Consider the following 26,415-nt stretch of genomic DNA (forward strand, 5'->3'; position numbering starts at 1 on the left):
TGGAAGTAACGAATCGCCATTAAGTTTGGCAGATCTACAGGAATCCTGCACATAAAACACCCGAAGAATAAGTCTTCATTTGCCGTCTTCAGAAACCCTAAAAACCGAAGATTTTTTTTATTCCGGCTACAACGTATTTTCTATCACTGATTTTCTAGCATTTTTTTCAAAATAAATTAAGTCATTTTACTTTTCCTAATTTATTTTCAGATTATGGTAAGTATACAAAAGTGCAATTTAGTAATATTATAATATCAAATAATATAAAATTATTAAATCGATTCTTTATTTTAACGAATCGGATCATTCGATGCAAAACTTCTATCACCGTCGCCATCTTGTCTATGCGTCTTCAAATTTAAAAAAACAACTAATGTAAACAAACATGGCGAGTTCGATCAGAATTCCCGGTAATTACGATTGGATTTTAAAAAGGTATATTTCTAACGGGATGCTAAATATGAAAGGTTTGAATGCGTAATAATAATTTAAATTTATTTAGTTATTTTATTTAGTACTCACAAATGTGGTTTGATTGGAAAGAAAATAAATATGAGCGTAAATAATTATATAGGAAAGTGTATGACTGATTCGCAGACCCCAATTGGGGTCTAAACCGAGCTTACGGTGACATTGATGTTCAGACCCCGATTGGGGTCCGCTACGGATTTGACGGTTAAAGGTCTTAGTTACTAGGTCATTAAATTCCCAAAAAAAAAAAAATATTCTATGAGATCCTTTTTCCGACCTCCTGACTTATCGCGTTCCAGTACCGCTAGAACAAGGATGCAACAGTAAACATAACAAGTAAATGACATTATATTTTTACAGAAAAATTGTGAGAAAGCAAAGTAAAAGATATTTGCACAAAACATATATAAAGATATGTGTTTTGTGCAGTTTAATAATAACAATATAAGCATTAAATAAATTAATAACTTCACTTCTCTGAATGAAAACCTGGACCGCGACAATTTGTCAAACAACTTGACATTTCCCGGATGTAAACATATTGATTGGTTGTATTTTTATCACATTTTATTGATTTGCATCAGGACATCGGCACAAAATGGACCAAGAAACCGCGAAAAAGCTTTTGGTGGAAGGAGGAACATTTGTGTTCCTTGGAGTTCCTCAAGAAACTCAATTTGGTATCGATATGCAGTGTTGGAACACCGAGGAGGATTTTCGCGGAATTAAAATGATACCACCTGGATTACACTATATTCATTTTTCTGGAGTGAGCAAAGGGACCGGGGATGTCTCGCCAAGGTAAGTATAAATTACAGAAGCTCTGTTAATATTTATTTATGTTGATGTCAAGGACAACAAAATATTTACAATGTTGTAAACAGGCATTACCACATCTGCCTTTTCACAATGATTTGTTTTCCAGGCCAGATAATACCAGATACCAGATAAAGGTCTAATCATAGGATAAATAGCAAAGTCATCATCTGCCTAGCCATATCCCTATTATGTTGGGTTAGCTTCCAGTCTACTATCAAAATTATACCTAGTGTCCTAATTTTGTAATGTCTTTTGTAAACCACAAATCAAAATAAAACTGGGCTGACAATATCCAAAATTCCATATAGCAAGTCAGTATAAATTTCTCGTAAAATAATTGTGTAAAATAATTAATATTGGTTTTCCTTGAAATGTTTCCAGATCAGGCTTTATGCACTACTTCCACAAAAAAGAGTTTCTAGTCAAAATGTGGGATAAAAACACAGAGGATATGAGCAAAGACGAGATCACAGAAGAAAGCATTCAACGCCTCAAAGACAATCTGTTGAACTTGGATCGCCATCTCGCACCATATCCATATGAGATATGGCAGAAGTGGAAGCTACTGACTTCACAAATACCAGGTACGATATCAGACTTCAAGGAAATCCAGTTAAAACTGTTATGTATTATGATGTAGGAATGTTTTTGTACAAGATTTGAGCATTCACTCTATTGTAATACTATATAGTGCTTTATCATGCATTACAAAAGCTAAATCAATTTCAAATCATCATAATTCCATTAAAACTATAGGAACTTGGACCTATAAACAATGAAAAAAATACAACAAAATCATTGTGTAAGTACATAAAACTAAATGTATCGTTACACCTTCAATCACAGGCATGTCTTTGTCTACATTTATGAATAAAACTGATTACAGCTGAACTAGCTGCAAAGCTATCTCCAGAAAATGGTATGATTAGAGCATCAGTCGAACTCCTTTCAATGACTGATGAAGAGAGACCAAGAGGAGTGAAAACTACAGCTTCTATGAAAAGTCAAGAGAGTACAGAAGACTCTAAGAAAGAAGAGGATGAAAAAGAAGAGCCAGCTGCGGGACAGTCTGATGCTAAACGAGCTAAGAGGGTCACTCAAGAAGAGAAAGAAGATGCAATGTTACCACATTTGAAACCTGCACCAGGTAAATGTTTGACTATAAATGATGCATGATCAACTTGCCACAATTGTTTGCAGTTTAGTTCTTCATGCATTTTATAGGTTTCTGGTGTCAAAGTACCTAGTTAATGTTTACAATCTTTTGGTTTCATTCAGGTAATTGAGTATATACTGTACTTGACATGCATGCTAGTATAAACCAATTCAAACCAGTTACTTTTCAAGGAAACTGCATTAATTTTATTGATTTTCCTGCTTCCTTATCAGACAGATCTTTATTGTCTGTTAGCTAACATAACTTGATGGTTTTAATTTAAATTTAAGGTTTTTATTATGGAAGTAATCTGTACATTTTTTAAAGAAACCCAAATGTATATTTATATACTTGATAGTTTGTATTTCATAAAATAAAGAATCTCGTTGAAATAGCAAAAAAGCTAAGTATTTCAAAGTTTTGCTTTTTAAGGACTACTCATAAGATAACTCTGCCTACTCATTCAAGTCTTTTGTGGCGATAAATGCCACAGCTGAAGTTCAAAGACTAGTAAATGATCCTAAATATGTGTTTTTGTACACATATTTAGGCCCTATATTACTGCCTGCAAAATCTATTTAACCCATTGACTTTGTTCACCCAGGTATGTCTATGAGGTTCACAGAAATACCGCGGGACAAATACCCACCAGGATCAACACCAGAAGAGATTACTAAACATTATTTGGACCAGTCATATTCTTTAGAGCTTATGATTGCACAGCATGATGAGTGAGTATCTGCCAGCTAACTAGCTTCTGCCAGCGGTTTCACCCGCATCCCATGGGAACCTCTGCACGAACCCAGATAAAAAGTAGTTCCTCAATAAATGGGCTATCTAACACCGAAAGCAAACTTCCAACCAACCGATTTCAAACAAACAAACAAACAAACAAGCTCTTCAGCTTTATAATATTAGTATAGATAAGTCTATAACGAATTGGTTTATATTTTCAGGCCACTCCATATAATAGGCGAACTCCAATTCGCCTACTTATGCTTCCTTATCGGACATTCCCTCGAGGCTTTCGAACACTGGAAGAACCTTGTCATCCTCATGTGTTCTTGCGATGACGCCATCCACAAGTACCGCAGCGTATTCTTCCATTTCATCAGAACAATTGAAGTACAAATTGAAGAAATGCCAGAAGATTTCTTAGCTGATATTGTCATGAACAAAAATTTAGTATACAAAAAACTCAGAGAATTCTTCCGTACAGCACATGTGAGCAAAGTCGACGGTCGTCTTCTTACAATGATTGAAAGATTCAAGGATAATTTGACGGACAAGCTGCAGTGGGATTTTACTGGTTTAGATGCTGATGAAGAAGACGAAAGACCTGTTATAGTACAGCTAAATGAGGCAGAGTAAATTAAGTATAATTAATATAGATTTATTAATGTTTAGTTCATTTGACTTGGACTATTTTAAGGACTGCCTTACTGAGACAGTGTGATGAATAAAAAGGCTGTACAGCGGACAGCCAATTTCACACAAAGCAATGTATATTTTTTAATAAAATTTGTTGAACAAAATCTAGATGTTGTGTGTGAACAAATAGTACCTAATTGTCTACAAAACTTCAGTGAGGCTATCTTAAAAAATAAGTTTGATTGACAAGGATTTTTTAAGTACAAATAAATCATTGTAGTTGTTTTGTCTGCATAATGCATACGAAAACACGCTGATGGAATCCTGTTGCTATTTTTTGGTTTCATAGTCAATCAATGTTTTACTTCTAATGCTCCTGCTCCACCTGCGTCTTAACGCGTAAAATTTTGGCGTTACGCAGATGTGGCCAACGTTTTAATGGCATTTTATACAAATGGCATTATTAATAGCATTAAACGTTAAGCGATAACTCGGGTGTCGATTTTTTGGAAACATCAAAGGGTTTTAGTGCGTAGCTTAGCACGCTAAGTGATGTTGGCTACATTAATGCCATCTCATTGCACGCATGCAAGGACGAGTGTAGATACTTTGTTTAAGCGGTAACTGCATTTTACGAGCACGATAATGGAATGGTCAAATGAGAAAGCTTTAGTTTTTAGAATTATTTTGTGTGTCTAAGTTTAACCTCTTTAATGTGTGTTAACGCGTGACTTCATGAGGGATTAACTCTTTGCGGAATTGTAACCTAAGTGTAGCCAACACGCATTTTTAATTGGGAACAAATATAATGACCACCATAAAATGCTGATACCCTTAGTTTTGTAACCAGAAATATCTACTGAACACCAGAAAAATAAAGTCTAAAAATGTAATAGTACCAGCTATTTTAGTCACGACTTCACTTTAAATTCTATTCGACCACCAAATTTAGTAAATGATCACCAACACTTGACGACCAAATTAATGTATTATTTTTGCCTAAATAAGTCACTGTGATTGCCATAAAATGTAGGCTTATTACCAAATAAAGTATTATGATGCCATATTAAGTTATGTGTCCGGCTTGCAATGCATGCGTGAGTGTCAGTGTCAGTATGAGTGATAGGGGAAAATGGAAGAAAATGACATATTGCGCCGACCCCAAGTAAAATTGGGAACAGGGCAGGAGAAAGAAGAAGAATGTGTTTCTCAATACACTCCCTCGAAAACACACTTATCGCACTGTTTAGTCATGCAATAGACAATTTTCCACCCTGGTGCAGGAAAAGGGTCCCCATAATGTTATAAAATTTATTGTATCAGGCCGAACTTATTTTTATGGAGTCAGTTTACTTAAACAGGATAGCAAGATGTAAAAACTTTGATTATCATTTTATATTAAAACGCTGGTATAATTTTGATGATCATTTACTACTTTTGGTGATCATTTACTACTTTTGGTGATCATTTACTACTTTTGGGATAACAATGATTTATTTGGACTCATTTTGCTTAAATAGGATAGCAGAATTTAAAAACTTTGGTTATAATCTTACTTTATACTATTTTTGGCTTACGCATGATTTATTTTGGAGTAATTTCACTTAAATAGGATAGTAAAGTGTTAAAACTTTGGTTATAGTTTTACATTAAAATGCGAGTTTCATTTTGGTGATAATTTACTATTTTTGTCTGCTATTTGTTACTATATCTGGTGATCAGTTAAACATAAGCCTTTTTAATTTCCTAAGTAACGTGTAGTTGGCCATTGACATTAACGTTAACGCTAACGCAGATGGAGCAGTAGCATAAGTATACAATATTCCCTCTAAATGTACCCTTCAAGGTAGATTCAAGTCTATGTAGTTGTGTACTATGTACATTTATATTGAATTTTGAATGTTTAAAATTATCTATCGATAAGTACCTAGTGTCCTGTGAACCCCGCCGCACATATCAATGTCTCATATTGCAATATACCTTATGGTAGATTTTCATGGTGGTTTTGTCTATGTAATATCAAATATTAGAAAATGAAATAAATAGTACTGGTAAATATATGTTTTATTCAGTTGTACATACGTCCCAAAGGATCCAAAGGTCATTAACCCACAGAGTAGTTAATCGCTGCCCCTGGGTACCAACTTTCTTTATGCCAAATCAACTACATCTCAATCGGTCTAGTAATTTTACAGTAAAAGCAAAACAAACAAATAAACAAATTCAATTTCGCATTTAATATCATAATAGGGGTACTAAGGATACATATACGAGTAAAAAAAACTTAATTGTTTCTTGAAAATTTCTTTATTCATGAATACCATTAATGTTTCTTTCTATAAGCTTTCTTCATCGGCTTTTGGCCATGTTTCTCATATTTGGCTTTCTTGGGTGACATATCTAAAAAACAATAAACATTGGTTATTATGTAAGTCAAGAAATTGCATTCATATATTGTTTAAAGTCTACATCAGTGCTACATTAAACAAGCTTGGGGCCCTAACGAATATGACTTAAGGCAAAGGCCTATTGCAAATCTGGCTCAAGAGCACTGCTTGATTGGTAATATCTATGGTTAACTTTTAACATAATTAAATAGACAAGAAAGAAGGAAACTTACTCCGAGGCATTTTACGTTTAACTTCAACATGCTTCCTTGTATCCTTCTTTTTTGGTCGACCTCTTTGAGCTACTTTTTTTCCTGGTGGCCTTCCTCTAGGTCTCTTTTTTGGGGGTACTTCATCATCGTCATCCTCGTCGTCATCATCATCATCACTAAAATATAATATGATCAATATATATGGATAATTTTGGTAGCTTATAGTTTCTAGCTTGTCAAGCACAGGTAAAATTTTAAAAAGTAATTTTTGCCTTCTAAAATTCTACAAGGGGCACAAAAGAAACAACTGTATAGTTACCGGCACGGATAATGAGCTCTCGGCGGAAGAGTGGGGATTGCTTTGCGCACTGTACACATACATAAACCAACAAACCTTCTGCGCAGGTGAAGGTCAGGGCTCAATAATCCTTGCCGATGATTGTAAAGACTGTTGTTCCATTCAGTTATTTTCAAATTAAATATTTATAAGTATCAATGAGAATTTACCTATCTGATGGACTTGTAGCATCATCACTTGCAGCATCATCATTTTCTGAATCGTCTTCTTCATCACTCGCATATGATGAGCCGCCACGACTTTTATCTAGTAGTTTATCATATTCCATCGAACCGTCACTATCGTCACAAGAATCACATGATACTCTTATAAATTTTGGTGGTAGCACACCAGCTCTCTTTAACCTTTCTTCCTTTTCTTTTTGGGTTTTGTAATCAACATCTTTCTTCTTTTTTGGTTTAGGTTCCGCGGTTTTTTTCTTATTTTCATCATTCTTCTTTACTTCTTTTTTGTTTCTGTCTGGGAAACCAAATCTAGCTTGTTTGGGCTGGATCTCTTGATTACCATCATTATTTTGGTTTTCTGGCTTTACCATATCATCTATCAGTGCTTGTGGCACATCTACTGGTGCAAAGAAATCATAATTTATTCCCACTTTACTAAGTTTCTCCTTAGTCTTATTTAAGCTGGAAACAAAATTTAAAATGTTAACAGGAAAAATATGTAGCATTAATTCCACAAGACAATAAATCATGGCTTGAATGCAGGATACAGTACTACTGTCACGCGTATGTGCAACTGCATGAGTGCAGAGCAGCAAATGTGTTTTGCTAATGGCTATAAATGGCTGGTAACGATTATTCCTTTACTTACAACATACAAATTGCTCAATTATTTCAAAATTACGGCCTGTCTGCACTATGCCTTTGCAACCATTTCATACTAATATACAGGGTTACTGGTAAGTAGACCGCATCCTTTCATGAAGTGATAGTATAGGTCAATACGGACAAATTTGACCATGGGATACACTGGGCAAAAGTTAACCCGTTTCAAGATAATCGAATTTCAAGATCTTTTCTTAACGAGTCATCTAGGTACACGTATAAAGTTTTATTATTAGTTAAAGTCTCGTTTTTGCGGATTTGTGTGTTTTGTGCCTTTTGGATAGCTAGATAAATGTAGATGTTTTTTATGTATTCTGCACAAAAAAATGAAGAGTAATATTTTTGAGAAAATAGCTACTAAAAAAGTAATGCTGTTCGCTATAATTTCCTCTGTGATTTGTACAGTTTTATGGTTTGTTATTATGAAGTGATTCATCTTCTATCCATAAACACACAAAAATTCACAAAAACGAGACTTTTGACTAATAATAAAAAATTATACGTGTACCTAGACGACTGATTTTGAAATTCGATTATCTTGAAACGGGTTAACTTTTTCCCAGTGTATGCCATGGTCAAATTTGTCCGTATTGACCTATACTATCACCTCATGAAAGGATGCGGTCTACTTACAAGTAACCCTGTATAAATACCATTTTTTTTTCAAACTTATCTTTACTGTTACATAAATTACGCCTTTGCTGCATGTGCATGAGAGTAGTACTGTTTATGCCCATATTTTTAGGTCATGGATTTCCACAAAGAAACACCTGATTCCAAAATTTAATCAAATCTTTGTGAAGAAAAAACTTACTTAGACAAGATTTTGCTAGCCCTTTTAAGTTCTCCAGCATCATCTTTATCTGTATTAAATTCCTAGAAAGAAAAAAATACATATTTGAAAAATATTTGTGAGGTACGCATCGCTACATCACCCGCAAGCTAACCTCCCCACTCAGAGACATTTAACGATTACTTAAGACGTTCCTTAGTGACGGAATGTCATACAAATCCTTCACTAAGGAATGGCTTAAGTAACCATTAAATGTCTCTGAGTGGGGACGTAAGTATCACATAGCTCCTATTTTCACACCACTATCGCTGTTTTATTTAAACATTGCCTTCATTGCTGCTACATATTTTATATAAGAACTGCTTTATGGTTGTTATTGTATAAATCATACCTTCTTTGATGTCAGCCTTAACTGACTGGTTGGATTGTTAACACTATTCCAGTGCTTTCTGAATGCGCGTTTTTGTTTTTCAGGAGGTATGTACTCGGCTGAAACAAAACAAATTATAAATTATTTAATTGCAAGAAAAACCTGCATAATCACTTGCATCCTGTAACTACTGCCCAACATTATCTGCCAACATGTGATTGTAGAGCTACTGCTTATCTGACCTTCCAGTTACATAAGTAACACAATTTCCCTTAGTAAGACTGGTTGTCGGACTTACTGGCTTCTGACTATCCCACCTATCTACCGAAGGTGTTCAAATAGCAGCTGGGCATACCAATTTATCGTGCCGTCCAAAGCACACCAACTTGTTATGTCAAGATGATCAACCTATTTACAAAATAACCAATCACAAGTCTTGTTTAACCTTATGATTGATTATTCCACACTGCTTTGACTAAACCACAAATTTACTACTCTCCTCCCCATATAGGGATAAAAGTAGGCTGTATTATCCGGATGAGCTTTTTTCATGTAAAATTTTACCAAAGGTACACCTGCCTTCTGAGGTACTTCTTCCCGAGCTTTAGCTTCTATAGCTATGTATGTGCAAGATAGTGGAACAAATTATCAAAACATTCCTGTTTATCACTACATATTATAAAACAAAGTCACTTTTTCTGTCCCTATGCCCCTTTGTACACTTAAATTTTCTTGGGGTTTTTTAATAGATAGAGTAATTAAAGAGGAAGGGAAATACTGTTATCCCTTACGAAGCCGGAATGGGTCGCTAGTCTAGATATAAAAATGAATTCCCCTTTATATGGTAAAGGACATCATTCATTTCGTACCCAAAACTGAAAGTGCCGGCCAGAGTAAAAAAATAGTATATTCTTGTAGAGAATAGTGCCCTGAAGATTTTTTACTATTACAAGAATCGTCTACAATTAACCCCCAGGCTGCTATTTGACTTTGAAAATACCAAAAAATACATTACGGCCCCAAACTGGAGAAGGAGCCGCTGCCTTCAAAGGACTCTTGCCCAACCTGGGAAGTCATCAAATGACACCCCTCCCGCTGTGGGGAAGTCAGACTCTTACTGACTAAAACCCATCATGGGGAAACCAGGGCCGCGGTAATTCTTTCGAACAATCCCGCAGCCCCGATAGTCCCTGTAAAAATATCGTATGATTCTTTTCTAAGATGCCCTGAAGATTTTTTACTATTATAAGGAACGTCTTCGGTTAACCCCCAGACTGCTATTTGAGTTTAAAGTGTGAGAACCGTGAATAAAAAATCTATACTCGAATGTTACGGTAAATAACATTTATTCATACACAGTATTTTTTTTACTAATCGAACATCCTTTGAAGGCAGCGGCTGCCTTCTCCAGTTTGGGGCCGTAATGTAATGCTCCAAACATTGTAGGATTTTTTGGTATTTTCAAAGTCAAATAGCAGCCTGGGGGTTAATTGTAGACGATTCTTGTACATAATAGTAAAAAATCTTCAGGGTACTATTCTCTACAAGAATCTACTATTTTTTTACTCTGGCCGGCACTTTCAGTTTTGGGTACAAAATGTTCGAGACTTGAATGATCTCCTTTATAACTCAAGAATGTGCTCACCTATCCAAACCAAACGTTTAGGCTATGTTTGGACTATTTAAGAGATGGTTTGTGAAATTTGCACTATCGGTCAAGCAGTTCATCATTTACCACATTGTTTGTAACAAAATGGTGGATTTTACACATAGCGAAGCACATACTGCACTAGAGTCATTTTATATAGGAGGATGTCAAGTGTTAGTTGCTAAAGAAATTCCGGGAGTGTAACAAAGTGTGTGCAAAGGATACAGGAATTTTCATCTAGCTTGTGTTTACATTACCTTTGATTAATCTTTTCCCCATGAGATAATTGTTCATAGTTTCAGCAACAATTTGACCCACTGCTGGCTCTTTGAATTCCACAAAGGCATAACCTTTGGAGTTTCCTGTCCGTTTGGATCTAATCACTCTGGCGTTGGTAACTACACCAAACTGCTTGAAGTACTCAGTCATTTGATGCTGAAATTGCAATTTTATTTTTTATATGTTGCTGCAAAATAATGTAGAAAACATGATCTTCTGTAAATAAAGAGCTAACCTCGTAAAATCCATGTGGAATATGAGATAAATAAACCAGGCCCCTTTCCTTACGTCTTTTCTTTTTGTTAATCTTTCCGCCCTTCAGTCTCATACTGAACGGCTTTTTCTCGGCTTCCTCATTTTTCTTCGGTGGCTCAGCTTTTCCTTCATTTTTCTAATGAAAATCAAAAATCAACACATCAAGCATGTTACCATAACCCCAATTTAAAAATGAAATACAAATACTCACTTTGATCAATTTTTTAATACCTCTGATAGATTTTACAAACTTTTTTTGTTTTTCTGAGTCTAAGGCTACATTTTCTTCCATTTTAATTTCCGATTTTTGGAAAAAAGCGCTCAGACACACGTGTTTTTATAAAAAACAAAAATTTAGATTTACACAATGGACTGTCAAGTCCTTCACGTCAAATGTTGCCGGCTGTCATTTCATTCCATCGTCATATTTCATCTTTCATTCCCTCAAAAAAACCACAGACTAGCAAGAGAGGTTCTCATTCCCCAAACAAAAAGTCACCCCAATGAAAATAAAATAAAATGAAATACGAAAAATAACTATCTAAACTATCAAAAAAATTTGCAATTAAAATGTTATTCGCTAAATCCGTTGTTCGTATTTCCTAAATATGCACTTAACTGACGCCCGCGCCGGTAAAGAATCTTGACAGGACTTTTTACACAAAGAAATACATATTTAATAAATAAACTACTTGCTATAAATAATCTCTCAATGGATTCTGTTATTGTTAAATTTTATTTAAATTTATTTTTAGCCACATTATATTTTTTAACAAAGTTTTGACCGACAATGGGAATGGGGAAAAATGGCTTTGCTTTAGTTATATAAAATATCAACGTCAGTAAACATAGTTATCGGTACGGATAATGAATGAGCTCTCGGCGGAAGAGAGGGGATCGCTTTGCGCCTCTTTGCTTTGCGCACTGTACACTTAAGGCAATAAACCAATAAATCACTTCTGCGCAGGTGAAGGTCAAGGCTCAATATCCTTGCCGATGATTATACTTCGTCAAGTCTCGTGCGTCGTTTCTGCAGTATTTTCTTTCAGTTCAGTCACTGCTTGCGATACTAATAGAAGACTACGGACTACGAGACGGCCAAAGTCATGACTTTATCGAGTAATCTGTGTTATTTATAAAAAAAAATACTTGACATTTCTGCCTCTCCAAGGTATGCTCTCCAACCGCTCCAACTCCAAGGTCTGTGTACTCTGTGGAGGTCTGTCAAACTGCCTGTAGGTCTGTCATACTGCCTGTAGTAGAAGTGAAAATTGTGAAGAGGACTAAAATAATAAATATTTAGATCATTTTAACCATATTTTAGATATCTTCAATTTACGCCGCGGCGTAAAGGTAGAACTAGGCTAACAGCTTGCTCGTTCAGTGGCCATGATTTTATAGAGAAACTGTAAATAATTTATCAAAATGTCGTCGTTCACCGGTAGTCTGAACCAATACATTCAGTTTGTGGAGCGCATGTTTAGAACCTCTCAAGGAATTCTCCTGGCGCGTCTTCTATCCTTACGAGATGATCATGTTGGAAATAGGAATTTACGATCGAGTGACATCGCTTCTCTAGTCGAGGGGAACTGTGTTGCTCCACTGGACGAAATTATCATCAGTCATCTGCTGTGTGTCAGAGTAAGTAAAGTAGACATGCCATCTATGAAGGAAACACTAAGTAGATATGGATTCTGCCGGGGCTGCGGGTTGTTCGAAAGAGATACCGTGGCCCTGGCACATAAAAGGCCCACGATGGAACACGACGGTTTTTAGTCAGTAAGAGTCTGACACTCGATCGCCCCTGCTAACCCACAGCGGGAGGGGTCATTTGATGATTATTGACGTCAAAAAAAAAAAAATAAGTAGATATCGATTATAAGTAAGACAACCCACTGACCTTAAATTTTTCATAATAAATAGGTCGCTTTGTTTCAAATTATTGTGATTTAAGACCAAAACAACACATTCTTGTAAACCATCTCACTTCTTGACCCGTTTTGTTTATGATTTCAGTCCCTATACATGAAAGACTTCATGGAGGCCTATACTCACCAGAGTGCATGTGTAGCTGCTGTGGTGAAGCTGTTACAAGCCCAGAAAGAGGTGAACTGGGGGTTACAATTGATGTACACAGTGTGCCTCGATCTTAGGCTTGTGGCACAGAGGGCTGAAGCTTGTTGCCGTAAGTATTTCTTTGTTAGAAATTCAGTTTAACACGCACTTCACTTGCACCTTGAGAATAGTTATAATTACATATCAATAATATGTAATAAATATATAATAAATAGTTTATATTTTGATTACTTTTGTCACCACTACTATGTTATTAAGTTCATTATCAAGTGTAATTCCATGTAATTCCACCAGGCAATCTCCATTTGGTGTTGTTACCCCCCAACTTATAGTTACAATTTATTTTCAGCTCAAAGCAATGGCAAGATACTTGAAAAAGCTGCAGAGAGTTTGCTGGCTTGCTTCCGAGTATGTGCTGCAGATAACCGCTCATCTGATGCTGACACAAAGAGACTGGGAATGTTGACCCTGGTCAATCAGCTTCTTAAAGTATACTTTAGAATTAATAAATTACATCTGTGCAAACCCCTCATAAGAGCTATAGATTCTTCGCCCTTCAAAGATCAGTTTCCTTTAGCCCAACAAATTACATACAGATATTTTGTTGGACGAAAAGCCATGTTTGATTCAGACTACAGATCTGCTGATGAATACCTATCATTTGCATTCCAAAATTGTCATCGAAAGAGTATTAAGAATAAGCGACTAATTCTTACCTACTTGGTGCCTGTAAAAATGCTGTTAGGCTTCATGCCATCTATACATTTGCTGCAGAAGTATGACTTGATGCAGTTTTGGGATCTTGTCTCGGCTGTAAAGAACGGTGATCTGAGAGGCATTGACCAAGTCATGGAAGAGCATGAGAGCTTCTTTATTAGTGCTGGTATTTATTTAATTGTGGAAAAGTTGAAGATCACTGCCTATAGGAACTTATTCAGGAAGGTTTATATGGCAGAAAATACTCATCAAATTGATATAGCAAGCTTCCAAGCTGCTCTTCAAATAATGGGACATGATGATGTAGATTCTGATGAAACACAGTGCATTGTAGCAAACTTGATTTATGATGGTAAAATTAAGGGTTACATTTCATATCAACATAAGAAGGTGGTTGTCAGCAAGCAGAATGCATTTCCTCCTTTATCTAGTTTATATTAGTTTAGCGAAGGCCCTAGCGGGGCGGAGCAAGGGCAAGATTCAGATTAAATGTTGCATGTGCCAGACAGTATCACAGATAGCCATCATACATTTTGGTGCCAACTTCACTAACTATTGAAATTATAACAAGATCCTTAACTAATATCAATGATTAAGTAGGTATGCTTTTATGAAAATTGATTGCAGCTCCATAGCTTCACTCTTATTGACAAACTGTAAATGACATGATTCAATAAATAAACTACCAAAGACTATGATGCTATCTCACATATTGTCTCAGGGTTTGGAAGTAATAGATGGTTATTCCAAATATGGAATTGGTTGGTCAGGAATGTCTTGCTCCTCTCGCCATTTATTAGGGCCTTTAGTTTAAGATAGTGTTAGTTAGATGATAGTATTTTTGTACCAATTTTGTACTTTGATACAGTGAAGTGGTTAGTAGACCTGGTGGACAGTTGTAGCTGGCTTACGCACAAGTATGGGATTATTTGTAAGAAACAGTGCTTATTATACTGGTGCATGATTATTATTGATAGAATTTAGTAATTTTAAATATTTATGCCTGCCTACTTTTGTTTTACAATAGCCATTGTATATTGTTATTTTATTCTCAAGTTAGGAATTTGGGCTTTTAATGTGCCAAAGAAAATAACTTTGAAGCTGTAACCAATATTCATATTATGGTGAGCTTTATTGAAATGGAATATCATCCACTCACTTTTACCAAACCATATTTAGATTGGTATTTACTTGTGAAACGAAAGTAGGCCCACTGGAAAATATACAATTCCAGTTACAAAGTATAATGGATTTTGAACTACATAATATTTTGTATTGCATGTAGATTATAATGTCGAAAGTTATGAATAACATTGTCAATTTGCAGTGTTATAGACACTTTAAAAAGAACTAATGTTGCTGTGTTAGATTAAGTCGCATTGTCACAACAGGTAATCTCAAACGAATTATGTGAAAATATTGTACTTAGAAGTACAATTAACTTTTTAAACATACACTTGTATCAATAGTAGAAATGGTATCAAATAAAATGAATACAGATATACAATTGAATTCATAATTTGCTTTTATTTTCCGAATATAAAACTCTTATAATGATTTTAATAACATAAGTAATTGGTATTGAAATGAAAGTCGAATGACATTAAAACATTTTTTATTAAATCCACAATATATTTCAAAGAATAATATAAATATAATAAATTTTGCTAACCGCTAATATACCGACAATGCTGAATATAATGTAAGTCTTAAGATATAGAACGTGATTCTTGTGATTTAAATTGAAAGTCACAGTTCTAAACTATACATACAGTTACTTAAACATCAAGGGCCTTACTACAAAAACTTTAAGCCCTGTTTTACACTTGTCTAATAAAATTTTGGCTGCAAAATGAATCATATGTCAACGTCATAATTTGACATTTTTTTAGACAAGTCTTAAACTGACGTTAAAAAGTTTTTGTGGTAAGACGGTAATAGATTTGGTATGCAGCTGAAAGTTGAAAGATTTGAAATGTGCAATGCTGTGTCTTCGTTCCTTTATTTTTTATATAAAAATTACGTGACATATTTCCTGATAATCAGTGCGGTTTTAGGTATGATTTGACACCCGTCTGTACTCACCTTTACATAGCACCTATATTTTTAACTCGATATCCAAAGCTATTTCGTCGTTTTACACCTCATATATAAATACATGTTTATTTTGGATAATATTTTTGTTTATAGATATGTTTCTTAGTATTGATATGCATTTCTTTGTGGTTCTTTGATGATGCATGTAAGCTCTTGTTTTTCTTTAAGAGAACACAACATTGCACATTGTAGTACCTCCTTTTCACCACCACGCTTATGCATCAATGTCAACATGTAAACTATTTATTACTGCAAATAAATGGTAAAATGTCATTGTATCATAACATTTATTTTTTGAAATGCAAACAAGCCAAATTTTGTGCGCAGCGTGGCAATGAAAAGGTTTAGAATATTTGGTAGAAAAATATGAAGGAATATTATACTAACTATTAAATATATTTCAATATTATCTTACATTTAGCACTTATATTCATCTACAACAAATCAAGCTAAACGAGAATGTCTTACATGCAAAGCTAACAGATATTTACCTTTATAATGTAGGTAGGTACTTAGATTTTATAATTTAATTGATGTAATATATTTATGATACTGTAATAAGTCTCTTGGGGTATACAATAGAGGATTTTAGACTCGTCTCTACGCAACTTAAATAGTCTTTTAGACTTTGACATCAAAGGGAAGGGGCAGAGATCATCACTGTTATTTACTTTGTCTGCCAATCATAGGCCTCTCTCTCCTAACATCAGACATTAAATGGTCTTACATCTTACCTAATCTGGTCAACTTTAAGTCAACCTATAAATATAGATTTTTTTTCAAGGTTGGGATTGAAATTTCATAAAATATATTTCACATTACTAACCTACCTTAACACGTTTAACTTTTAATACTAAGTTAAAAACAATATTGGCTGCTTTAAAAGTATAAGAGATCAAGTGTTTCTTTTTGTTAACTTCAGGATTATTATACATTTATTTCGATTATTATATGAGTATACAAGAAGATTGAATAGGATATGACGGGACAATAAATGCGTGAACTATCTAAGGAACACCTAGACACAGGTATGAAATATGTACTAAGCTGGCTTACGAAGATACGACACTACATATAAAATCTATTAATACAAAAAGTTTATTTGGACTTTGTGGCACTCGAATTAATTGTTTATATACTGAGTAAACTGAGATATACAATAAACCACCTCATAAATATATTTATTTTAATTTTAAATACAACTTATAATGGATGACTTTAAAATTATAATGAGAGTTCTTTAATTTATATAACATTTTAGCTTCGTAACTGTGGAATTATACCTAACGTTTGTTTTGTGTAAAATACATTCTCCAAGCAATATATATTCTCAAAAGCTTTCTTAACTAAATAAGTGTCATATCTTCGCAGTTATTTATGTTGTATAAGTATTAATATTGATAATTTTCTGGGTAACCCGTCGTGTGCAGTGATTGGCCTTTCAGAAGCTCGTTTTTGTACGCAGTAAGAATTTCACGTGACAGGTTCGGCTTTTCTGTTTTGATGTCGTAGTAATGTCCCATAAACCTGTGATGAAATATGAATTTTTATTAATATTACGCGTCCAACTACGTTTTAAGAAATATTTTGAAAAATTAGAAGATAGTTTATACGTTTGAGTAGAAGTATTTATGAAGCTACAGTGGTGATCGCAGTGTAAAAAGATTTAGAACAAAAAGCAACTCCCAAGTCTGAATTATTAAGGGGCCAATACAAATGCGAAACAATTTTGAAATTGTATCGTCTAAATAACATTTTTATTTTGTTACAACAATACCGATTTAAATCGGTTAGTGACTTACTTCGTCGTGGATTTTTGCTTTTATTCTTGTGTGTGCGAAAGTGTGGCCACTACAGCATTATTCTAGAGTAAATGGATAAAGTGTTTGCCTATTAGCCTGGGTGGCGGCCATCGCGTCGCGGGTCGACAGGTACTCCGGGTGATCGCTTATTGTGTCCGTCAGAGCTGCGATCATTAAGTCTGAAACACGAGACAACAAAACATATTATACATTGAATATTTAGAAGGACATGTTTTGAGCATACCTAACTGCACCTTCTTTACCTTTCAATTAAGCATAACTATTATAGTACCTAACTTAGGAATATACGCCAATTAATTGTAGCTGATGGATGGAGTGCAATGGCTGAACACACCCAAGTAAACGAAACGAATCTCTCCTTTATGATAAGTTGTGTAATTCTTACGGTAATCCTGAATAACTTTAATACTAGTTACTGAAGTAAAAAAATGGTATTTACGTACCAAGTACTTTCTTCTCAATAGTGCGCGATAGTTGTCCCCTCTCCGCCTGAAGTTCAAGGAAGGCCATGAAGCGTCGAGTAGCTGACCGCGCGGAAGCAGGGTCTCGCGATAAAGACTGAGAAAACATCATCTGGAAAACAAACAAGTACCAATTACTATTAAAAACTAAAAATAAGACCACAATTAATAATTTATCGACATAATATGCATATGTTGGAAAGTATTTTAAAGTATAAGGTGTAGGACGTTGGTAGGTAAAGATTTTCTCTTAAACTTATATTCGAATTATGTTTGATTTGTCTTTTTACCTTAGCCAGCTGATAAATAATCTCTTCCAGCGTGTATTCATTGTATGGGATGCTCGTTGGCTTATTCAATTTTTCCATAATTTCTTCATACTCCTCATCAGCGAATTGGCCGTCGCGTTCGTATTCTTGTGCCCCTGAAAATTATGTGAGCCAATATAATGCTTATCATGTAAGAGGTTGCAGTTGATATGTTTCAATTATGTGAACAAATATTTGAAATCAGTCTTTAGACTATGTTAATAGTCTATTCTAGTTTTCAGTCTTTGTTGTGAAGATTTCAACTGTCTCACTATCATGGTTCATGATATACAGCCTGATGACAGGCAGACAGCGAAATCTTAGCAATAGGGCGCCGATTTTCCCTTCAGTTCCCTAAACTCTTAAAATCCTCTTGACATAACGTAAGTTTCCACTAAGAAGATTTTTTTGAACATTCCTAAACCTGATAAAACTGGATGTTTTACCAAATACTCACTCAAATTGCTCTGCTGCATCATAGGATCGTAGGTCCTCTTCATAGCTTCGGGCCGCAGATCACTACTGACGGGCAACGCTGGCACGGGCGACAGATTGTTGCTCAACTCCCAGTTCTTGTTGGCAATCGTTCGGATGATGTCGGGGCTGCTACCGAATGGGAACGACTGGAGAGACGGGCTGCTGGTGCGGTATGGGTATTCCTGGAGATTTTAAGGAAAGGAGGATTTAGTAAGGTGAAGTTTGCCTATGAGTGTAGTAAGTTACTCTTTTATTATCTGCGCTTCCCTAAGTATCTATGTAACTAATTTTTTGGATTCAATAAAAGAACACAGATGCAAACGACATTGATAGCATTTTTATACCTACTCTCAACTCAGTATTTTTGTAATTAACTGTGTGGGTACATCAATGAGCCGGAAAGATATTGTGAGCATATCTTTCCCTTTCAGTGAATATTGTAATCAAGTCTACCTTGCCGCAGGTAAACTTAATAATCCTATTTACAAACACACTTGAATTTGCTATTTACATGATGTCCTCCTAGCCGATTATCGGCTACGGCGGCTGTTCTCATGTAAGGAGATTAGCCAACTGCGCAGGACATATTATAGTGCACGAGCATTTGCGCAGACACAGGTGCACTCACTATTCCTTCACTCTCATAGCCCGATGGGACGGCAATCCGACACGACCGGAAAGAGATCAGGCGCAGGACCGACATTTACGTGCTCTCCGATGCACGGGTGAATCAATCACCAACTTCCAGGCTTCGGGCTGCTTTGTGAAAGTCTTCTAAAACCCACAAAGCGATTTCGGCCCGACTCGGGAATCGAACCCGAGACCTCGTGCTCAGCAGCCACACTTGCGACAACTAGACCAACGAGGCAGTCTATTTACATAAACAAGTATGCAATCTATGTCGCCGCCATTTATATTTTATGGTATCACAAACACTTTTATGAACACTAAAGATTCATTAACACTAGCTAGTGTACCAAATGTGACACATGGGTCTAATAGATACATAAAACGGAGTATTTACGTCTTCAAACGACGTGAGAGCTAAATGACCTCCTTTAATAGCAACCAGTTAATTTTTATCGTCAATGTTTCGGTAATAAAGTTTATAAACCTAAAAGGAGTGATTATTAAAATAATTTCGAGAACATAATAGCAGTTTCCTGAATTAAATTAAATAGCTACCGGAACACCAAAAAGTTAAACGACTGAAGTTGTAAAACAGCGGTTCGTAGATTCTACGTAGCCACGTGCTACGCCGTAGCTAGCTCGTAGCAGTGCTACGAAATCCCGTAGCGCATTAAAACAGACAAGCAGTGTCGTAAAAAATTACGTTAGTGATAGATAATAAACTTGTAGCTTGAACAATTTTACTTTTAGTAGGAGCCTGTTCCATTCTGGTATAGTGATTAAGCGATGTTTTTTTAGAATATGTGTAGGTATTATCCGACTAAACAAGATTAGCTGTAAAACGAGAAAATATAATATTTTATGTAGAGTAGAGATTTGATTTGATTTGATTTGATTTATACTTTTTTGTATCATCATCCAAAAACCTACTTAAAACATCCCTGAGAAATGCCCCTTTGCCAATGAAAAATACCAACTATTCAAAATTCTCTCCACAAAAATGATTAAAAATTTTAATCTCCAGGTATTTGCAGTTAGCAGAATCCTAGCTAACAATGTAGGTACAAAGCAGTATCATTTCGAAGTAATTTCCACTGTGACTTAGGTGGGCGTCCCACCGCCTACGCTCACAAAACCAACTTGTTTTTCTCCAAGAACTTGGTTCGCTGATACCGCAAAGCGTTGAGTGACATTTAATTACAGTTTTTTGAGCTTAATACTATAAATAAACGAGACTCGTGTCAGTAGTTACTCAGACTATGTAAACAGAGTTTTAATAAAAGCAGCGCTTATGCTATCAATTTTAATCAGAACGTAATAAAGAAAGTTTATGTTGTGTCTTGATTTAATGAATGTCTTGATGTATTCTCACAGTGATGGGGTATTTTTAATATTGTAGTGGTAATTTATTACAAAAACATGAAATTATTAATTTAGCATGACTTTATCAGAGCAGCAAAGTACACATTATTATACATAGTTACAATAAATTCTCGCAGTTGTTACTGAAGCATCACTTTTCAAAGGCTTCTTTCTTAGTTCGCGAATATAATATCAACAAATTAAGCAATTCCTAGAACAACCCATATTGCCTTTGCAACATACTTATTGACCTTATGAGGCCAAAAAACCTAAGTTGAATCGACATTATTCTCAGTCTAACCAAATCCACACTGACGTTACCACGTGCCATCAGCCACTCATCGAAGAGCCTAGTTCCATCAGCTTCGAATTAATTCAGGTCACGAGACTATTCAACACATTCAAATGATCCAGACTCCTAGAAAGAGACACAGCTATACAAGACCAATAGCGCCATCCTATTTACGCACTGATCTCTGGATGACTACTATACGGATAGAAATGGCACTGCGTCACCAACATAAGACCTATAATTCAAACTAAACAGGATTTGCGGAAAACCGCTTTAATTAAACATTGAAAAACTTTTGTTCAGTTTTTCATTAGGAAATGCTTAATTACTATGCAAACTTTTTGTTCTATTAAGCGGATGGGGCGGAATAATAAATAACTTGAGCACTTTTTCTGTCCTTTTGATCTTGTTTGGATTTTATCGTTGTATCCGCTCGTGCCATACATATGTGGTTTGTGTTTAATCACCCTGCAGAGGAAAGCTCGTGAACGTTTAACCTACTCTTTGATGTCTGACAGTCGACCGAATCGGTAAAAATTTGGACACGGAAACAGAGTTGTAGATAAGACGATTAAGCATATTATTTTATTTCCTTTTGCTATCAAAAATAACCAAACTACATAATATTACAATGTAAGTTTGAAAAAAATATACCTACACTACGTGCATGTGTATCATAGTTGCCAATTTAGACATAAAGCGAACCTCGTGAGCGAACCATATACAATGTTTAAGTGCGTCACTTAAAGCTTCTGCTAGATTTCTAATTGTACTTTTATAACTCTAACGTCCTTTTTACCTGTACACTAAAGTTTAAGTGGTTTTTGGCCAATTCGTAACAACAAAGTCGATTTCTACGTTTCATTTATTTAGACAACTTTGAAATTAGTTAACAAAGTACCGAAACCTTGTCAGTTTTCATTAGATGTTTATCAATTTTGTGATTCTGTGGGTATATTCAAACATTTTTTTTAACAAGGTCAGATCGTATACCTGTGACATAAAATCACCCTTTCTAAAATTACGATGACTTTTTATCTCGTATCTCAGCAAAGCCAAGAATATCTTAATAGACTTAAACAAGAAAACGACATTAAATACTGCAGAAATCTAATCAAAGCTCGTTAAAAACCAAGCATTCACTTTGTATGCAAAGAAGGTCACGGAAGTTTCCTGAACTTCGACTTTTGAGGATAGCTAAATTAACTTTACTTTAAAGTCTTAAACAACCGGCAGGTCTGCTGGTAGAAATTTCTTTAGAAATAAGTAGCATCTATGTACTCAGTTTTAGTATGCCATTTCTTATTGTTTTTACATAAATAGGTCATAAAATCTACACTTACTAATATTATAAAGCTGATTAGTTTTTTTTGTTTGCTTGAACGTGCTAATCTTAGGAAGAACTAGACCGATTTGAAAAAATATTTCAATGTTACATAGCCCATTTATTGAGAAAGGCTATAGGCCACATTTTTATCGGGTTCGTACAGAAGTTCCCACGTGATGCGGGTGAAACCGCTGGCAGAAGCTAACAAATAAATAAGTTCCTTACCTTGGCTTCGGCTTGCTCTATAAGCATATTCCTCAACTTCTCCTGTTGAGCGCTCTCCTCGGCTGCCCTCAAATTCTGAGAATAGTGCGCTCGCAGGTAATCGATATTGAATTTTATCTCTTGTAGAAAGCCGATAGCCTCTTCCTTTGACATCTGGAAATTAATAGAATAATTGAATTCGTGTTTCTCTTATTTTTTTTTTATTCTTAACAATTAAAGGTTTTACTGACCACTCGAACTTGAATGCAAAAACATGTTTCAGGATGTTACCTACATAAGTTTATACTTAGCTAAATTACCTGCGTGAGAATCATCTGTCTATACTAATATTATAAAGAGGAAAACTTTGTTTGTTTGTTTGGTTGTAATGGATCAACTCAAAAACTACTGGACCGATTTTAAATATTCTTTCACCATTAGAAAGCTATATTATCTGCGAGTACCATAGGCTATATTTTAACCCGGTGCGGGCAGTAGCTCCCACAGGACGCGGGTGAAACCGCGGGAAAACGGCTAGTAACATATAAAGGGTAAATTGTTAAAATATGTGAAAAGCTGTAGGATGTCTCATGTATCTTCAAGGATATTTATTATAACTTACCATTCCTTCCTGAAGAAAAGCTTCAATAGCCGTGGTCACGCCTCGCTCGTCTCCTGTCCAGAAAACATACTCCGCCATGTCTAGGGGAGAGTACTGGACGCCCGAGTACGCGGCGTAATGATCCATCTGTTTAACAAAACAAGTAGGGATATTTATATAAGTTTAATGTGTATTAGAGCCCAAAGTACCCTTCATGGTATTAATTAAAATCATAAGAAGTACTTATGTATAACCAAAACCTTGCGAAAATGAGTCTTGCAAAATAAACCAGTAGGTATTCAAATGCTGTTATGTATTTTATGTTTATTATTCTTTACTGGTTCGTACGAAATTATTATTCTAAACGCGGAAGAAAATAAGTTCAATTAGATTTAAACGGGACGCCGTCACACGCATACGTGTCAAGTTAAATCCTTTTTATTGAATCCAAATGTCGTGAATACTGGTATGGTACAAATAAAAAACAAAATGGGTTACGCTGGGCAAATTGTAAAAGCGAGCTAAGGGAAATGAGAAGAAAATTAGGTGTAATAGAAAATGTCGACTGAAGGACGCAGCGTCAGAAACGTGCATTGCACACCTGATCTAATTGTTGGTGTTTCAGCTCTTTATTCACTCTGTGCTTAGTTTTAACCGACTTCAAAAAAGAAGGTCACCTCACGGTTAAAGGTTCAAGGTTATCTCACGTTTAACTGAACTGATATTGATGCGGTTTTCAGCATAGTGTAGTGTAGTGTAGTTCAGCAGACTTAGGAGAAGGAATTAGGCATATTATTGAAGATTTTTTTTTGGTAAAAACTTTTAACATGTGCAATTGAGACACCTACGAAAGACTTGAGGAAAATCTACTTATTGCATAATCTATGTAATTATTGTCGTGATATAGGTATCTTACGTTGTTCTTAGTTTCCTTAGTAATGTCTGCGTTGAATGCTCTTCGCACAGCCGTGTGCGGGCCCGTAGGTACATTGGTTGCTTGTCCCGGCTGTACCAGGCGAGCGGCCCCGTGGAATACCTGGGAAACAAAATATTTCATTACAACCAGTACGTGTCAACTATCCAGTATATTTTAATGATGAACTTATGGTACCAAGCTGGGTATATCTTCTTACTTTAAATCCTGCTTTAAAATATCATAATAGCAATGCAGGTATTTAAATAAATGTAAATGGGCCAATACATGAATGTAAAGCAGATCATATTATTTCACAACTTCAGTGGTGTTCAATCGTTTTTAATTGAAAACACACGTAATATTACGTTACTTAATTAAATGAACAATCCGTTGATAGTATTTCAGAGATTATCCTGGCTACATCCGTATAACAATTAAAATAACATAATCAGATAATATGTCCAGAATTCTACATTAAAATTAATTAGTATTTCAGTTATTCAATTAACGGTTATGGCACTCTGTAATCCCGTTATTCATACAATTATTTTTTTAATTCAATTTTTGAGACGAATTATTTTTTCTCTAACAGAAAACATCGCTTGGCCTCTATTCTAGCAACTGCCGTCGCTAAGCAATTTAGCCGAAGACGGTCGAAGGCGAGATATTGCGAACAAAGTGATAAATGGTGAGGAAGTAGAAGCAATATGTTCGATGCCGAGGCGTGGGTGTTCGATTCTATTTATTGAAATAGGGGTGATTGTACTAAAACCAGTTTATCACTCCAACGACACGATTAACTCCAGAACCCGACTTGTCCTTCAATTGAATTAGACTGATGTGGAGATTTTTGGTGTTTTGTTTACTTTTGATAATTCACAGTATACCGTAAAACTATTTGCAATGATATTGATAAAAAAAATACAAGTTAAAATCTGCTAAAATCATGCCGTTCATAATTTTGTTATAAGTTACACGATTATAAATCGAGTGCTCGAAATTAAGCCTCCTTCCCCCGTGCCTTACCTTGGCCTTCAGCATTAATTTTCATCCTTAACTTTCCAGTATGAACTCTAATTTCACATACCTACTCTTTGGGTTTAACCCTCATGAGACAATATCACCGACATACATATTTTCAATTTAAATTAGTCGTAACAGGAATAAACGTAGACGTAAAATTCATTTTTTTTTAGAATTAACGCAACCTTACATATGGTATTATAAAAATGCTTTGTTTTCTTTTATCACATCCGATCGTTCATTTTTATCTAGTGTCGTGTACACTCGATAAAAATGAACGATCGCAGACACATGATCCGATCTAACAATGGAACTAGTACATCTTGATGTATGCAAATGTCATCGGTTTTCCAATAGACTTCCATTTTCATTCCAGTTTACAATAGATTTTCCAGTACACGGCGATCTATTGAAATGTTGAGAGCTCATAGTTCTGCGTTCGAGAGATGATTGAATATGTTCTCGCGGGTACGGTTACAAGGCTCCCTTTGTATGTGTTGTCTATCACTGTTGACCTTTTAATTAGTGAAGTTTGTGTGGGATGGAAACCTGCATGTTCGTATTATACGAAACTCGCTCAAATTGGCAGAGTTGTGTGTTACTTTTACAACAAAGAGAGAGATTTTCATATAACAAGTTTTATGGCAATTGGGTTCTTTTCAGAAGTGTACAGATGCAATTTGGGTATGTACGAAATCAGATTTTTAGACCTAAATGTACTGGTACCTATATACATATTTTGTGACGATTACTTATAGATAACGTAATTTTCGCGACTTTTGAGTTGTTAGCGTTTAATTCAGAATTCCACTTACTTTAGTAGTAACTTCCTCACTAGCAGCAGTAGTGGGTACAGTCACGTCGTGCACGCTTACATGGCCGCCATCTTGAACAAGCACGCGATGAACGCCTTCAGAGGGCACGTCTAGCTGCGCCTGAGCGTGCACGTGCGGCTTCTCATTCCCTACTGCGTCAGCTGATGCATGTTGCTCTAGCCTTGATACCAGCTCTCCATTGGCTTGTACTGCATCTAAAAAATAAATACTGTTATTTATACTAATATTATAAAGAGGTAAAATTTGTAAGTTTGTATGTAGGTGGTCTTTGGAACCTCTTTACAAAATTCTTTCACTGAAGCTTGATATGACTTTTATC

The 26,415-nt window shown here is 35.3% G+C and overlaps 4 protein-coding genes across 5 annotated transcripts in view; 2 read left to right on the forward strand and 2 right to left on the reverse strand.

The window, feature by feature from the left end:
- Positions 1 to 981: 981 nt before the first annotated feature.
- On the forward strand, positions 982 to 3,981 carry LOC124632094 (protein AAR2 homolog). Its single transcript, XM_047166759.1, has 5 exons — positions 982 to 1,272; positions 1,672 to 1,874; positions 2,177 to 2,437; positions 3,051 to 3,177; positions 3,403 to 3,981. Exons 1-5 carry the CDS (start codon positions 1,070 to 1,072, stop codon positions 3,815 to 3,817), a joined length of 1,209 nt encoding a protein of 402 aa, XP_047022715.1. The 5' UTR covers positions 982 to 1,069; the 3' UTR covers positions 3,818 to 3,981.
- A 2,124-nt stretch (positions 3,982 to 6,105) lies between these two features.
- On the reverse strand, positions 6,106 to 11,358 carry LOC124631903 (MKI67 FHA domain-interacting nucleolar phosphoprotein). Its single transcript, XM_047166538.1, has 8 exons — positions 11,158 to 11,358; positions 10,927 to 11,082; positions 10,670 to 10,847; positions 8,786 to 8,883; positions 8,416 to 8,477; positions 6,924 to 7,400; positions 6,438 to 6,592; positions 6,106 to 6,217 (listed from the first exon to the last, which is right to left on the reverse strand). The coding sequence occupies exons 1-8, from the start codon at positions 11,236 to 11,238 to the stop codon at positions 6,141 to 6,143; spliced, it is 1,284 nt and encodes a 427-aa protein (XP_047022494.1). The 5' UTR covers positions 11,239 to 11,358; the 3' UTR covers positions 6,106 to 6,140.
- Positions 11,359 to 12,087: 729 nt separating this feature from the next.
- Positions 12,088 to 15,255, forward strand: LOC124631694 (PCI domain-containing protein 2 homolog). Its single transcript, XM_047166242.1, has 3 exons — positions 12,088 to 12,587; positions 12,963 to 13,131; positions 13,372 to 15,255. The coding sequence occupies exons 1-3, from the start codon at positions 12,372 to 12,374 to the stop codon at positions 14,178 to 14,180; spliced, it is 1,194 nt and encodes a 397-aa protein (XP_047022198.1). The 5' UTR covers positions 12,088 to 12,371; the 3' UTR covers positions 14,181 to 15,255.
- Positions 15,256 to 15,337: 82 nt separating this feature from the next.
- The window catches only part of LOC124631692, an 89,147-nt gene continuing 78,069 nt past the window's right edge, over positions 15,338 to 26,415 (reverse strand). Inside the window, exons 6-14 of one of the 2 annotated variants that reach the window (XR_006984532.1) lie at positions 26,076 to 26,290; positions 24,238 to 24,357; positions 23,343 to 23,468; positions 22,742 to 22,894; positions 18,886 to 19,087; positions 18,411 to 18,544; positions 18,103 to 18,232; positions 17,639 to 17,817; positions 15,338 to 17,363 (exon numbers count right to left, since the gene is read on the reverse strand). Coding sequence is in view for 1 of the 2 variants with exons in the window: in XM_047166241.1 (XP_047022197.1) it covers positions 17,228 to 17,363; positions 17,727 to 17,817; positions 18,103 to 18,232; positions 18,411 to 18,544; positions 18,886 to 19,087; positions 22,742 to 22,894; positions 23,343 to 23,468; positions 24,238 to 24,357; positions 26,076 to 26,290 (1,307 nt within the window). In the remaining variant the exon portion in view is untranslated. The remainder of the gene's footprint in view (positions 17,364 to 17,638; positions 17,818 to 18,102; positions 18,233 to 18,410; positions 18,545 to 18,885; positions 19,088 to 22,741; positions 22,895 to 23,342; positions 23,469 to 24,237; positions 24,358 to 26,075; positions 26,291 to 26,415) is intronic. The other variant, XM_047166241.1, reaches the window with a different exon arrangement.

The sequence above is a fragment of the Helicoverpa zea genome, chromosome 7 (genome assembly GCF_022581195.2).
Source record: "Helicoverpa zea isolate HzStark_Cry1AcR chromosome 7, ilHelZeax1.1, whole genome shotgun sequence".
In the NCBI taxonomy this organism is placed as follows: domain Eukaryota; kingdom Metazoa; phylum Arthropoda; class Insecta; order Lepidoptera; family Noctuidae; genus Helicoverpa; species Helicoverpa zea.

Coding starts and splice junctions, on each gene's coding strand:
- LOC124631694 (XM_047166242.1), top strand. CDS start 12,372: ATGTCGTCGTTCACCGGTAGTCTGAACCAATACATTCAGTTTGTGGAG. Junction 12,588..12,962: donor GTCATCTGCTGTGTGTCAGA/GTAAGTAAAGTA, acceptor TTATGATTTCAG/TCCCTATACATGAAAGACTT. Junction 13,132..13,371: donor GAGGGCTGAAGCTTGTTGCC/GTAAGTATTTCT, acceptor ATTTATTTTCAG/CTCAAAGCAATGGCAAGATA.
- LOC124631903 (XM_047166538.1), bottom strand. CDS start 11,238: ATGGAAGAAAATGTAGCCTTAGACTCAGAAAAACAAAAAAAGTTTGTA. Junction 8,884..10,669: donor GGGGAAAAGATTAATCAAAG/GTAATGTAAACA, acceptor GTTTTGTTTCAG/CCGAGTACATACCTCCTGAA. Junction 6,593..6,923: donor GCTACAAGTCCATCAGATAG/GTAAATTCTCAT, acceptor ATTATATTTTAG/TGATGATGATGATGACGACG.
- LOC124632094 (XM_047166759.1), top strand. CDS start 1,070: ATGGACCAAGAAACCGCGAAAAAGCTTTTGGTGGAAGGAGGAACATTT. Junction 2,438..3,050: donor ACATTTGAAACCTGCACCAG/GTAAATGTTTGA, acceptor TTGTTCACCCAG/GTATGTCTATGAGGTTCACA. Junction 3,178..3,402: donor ATGATTGCACAGCATGATGA/GTGAGTATCTGC, acceptor TTATATTTTCAG/GCCACTCCATATAATAGGCG.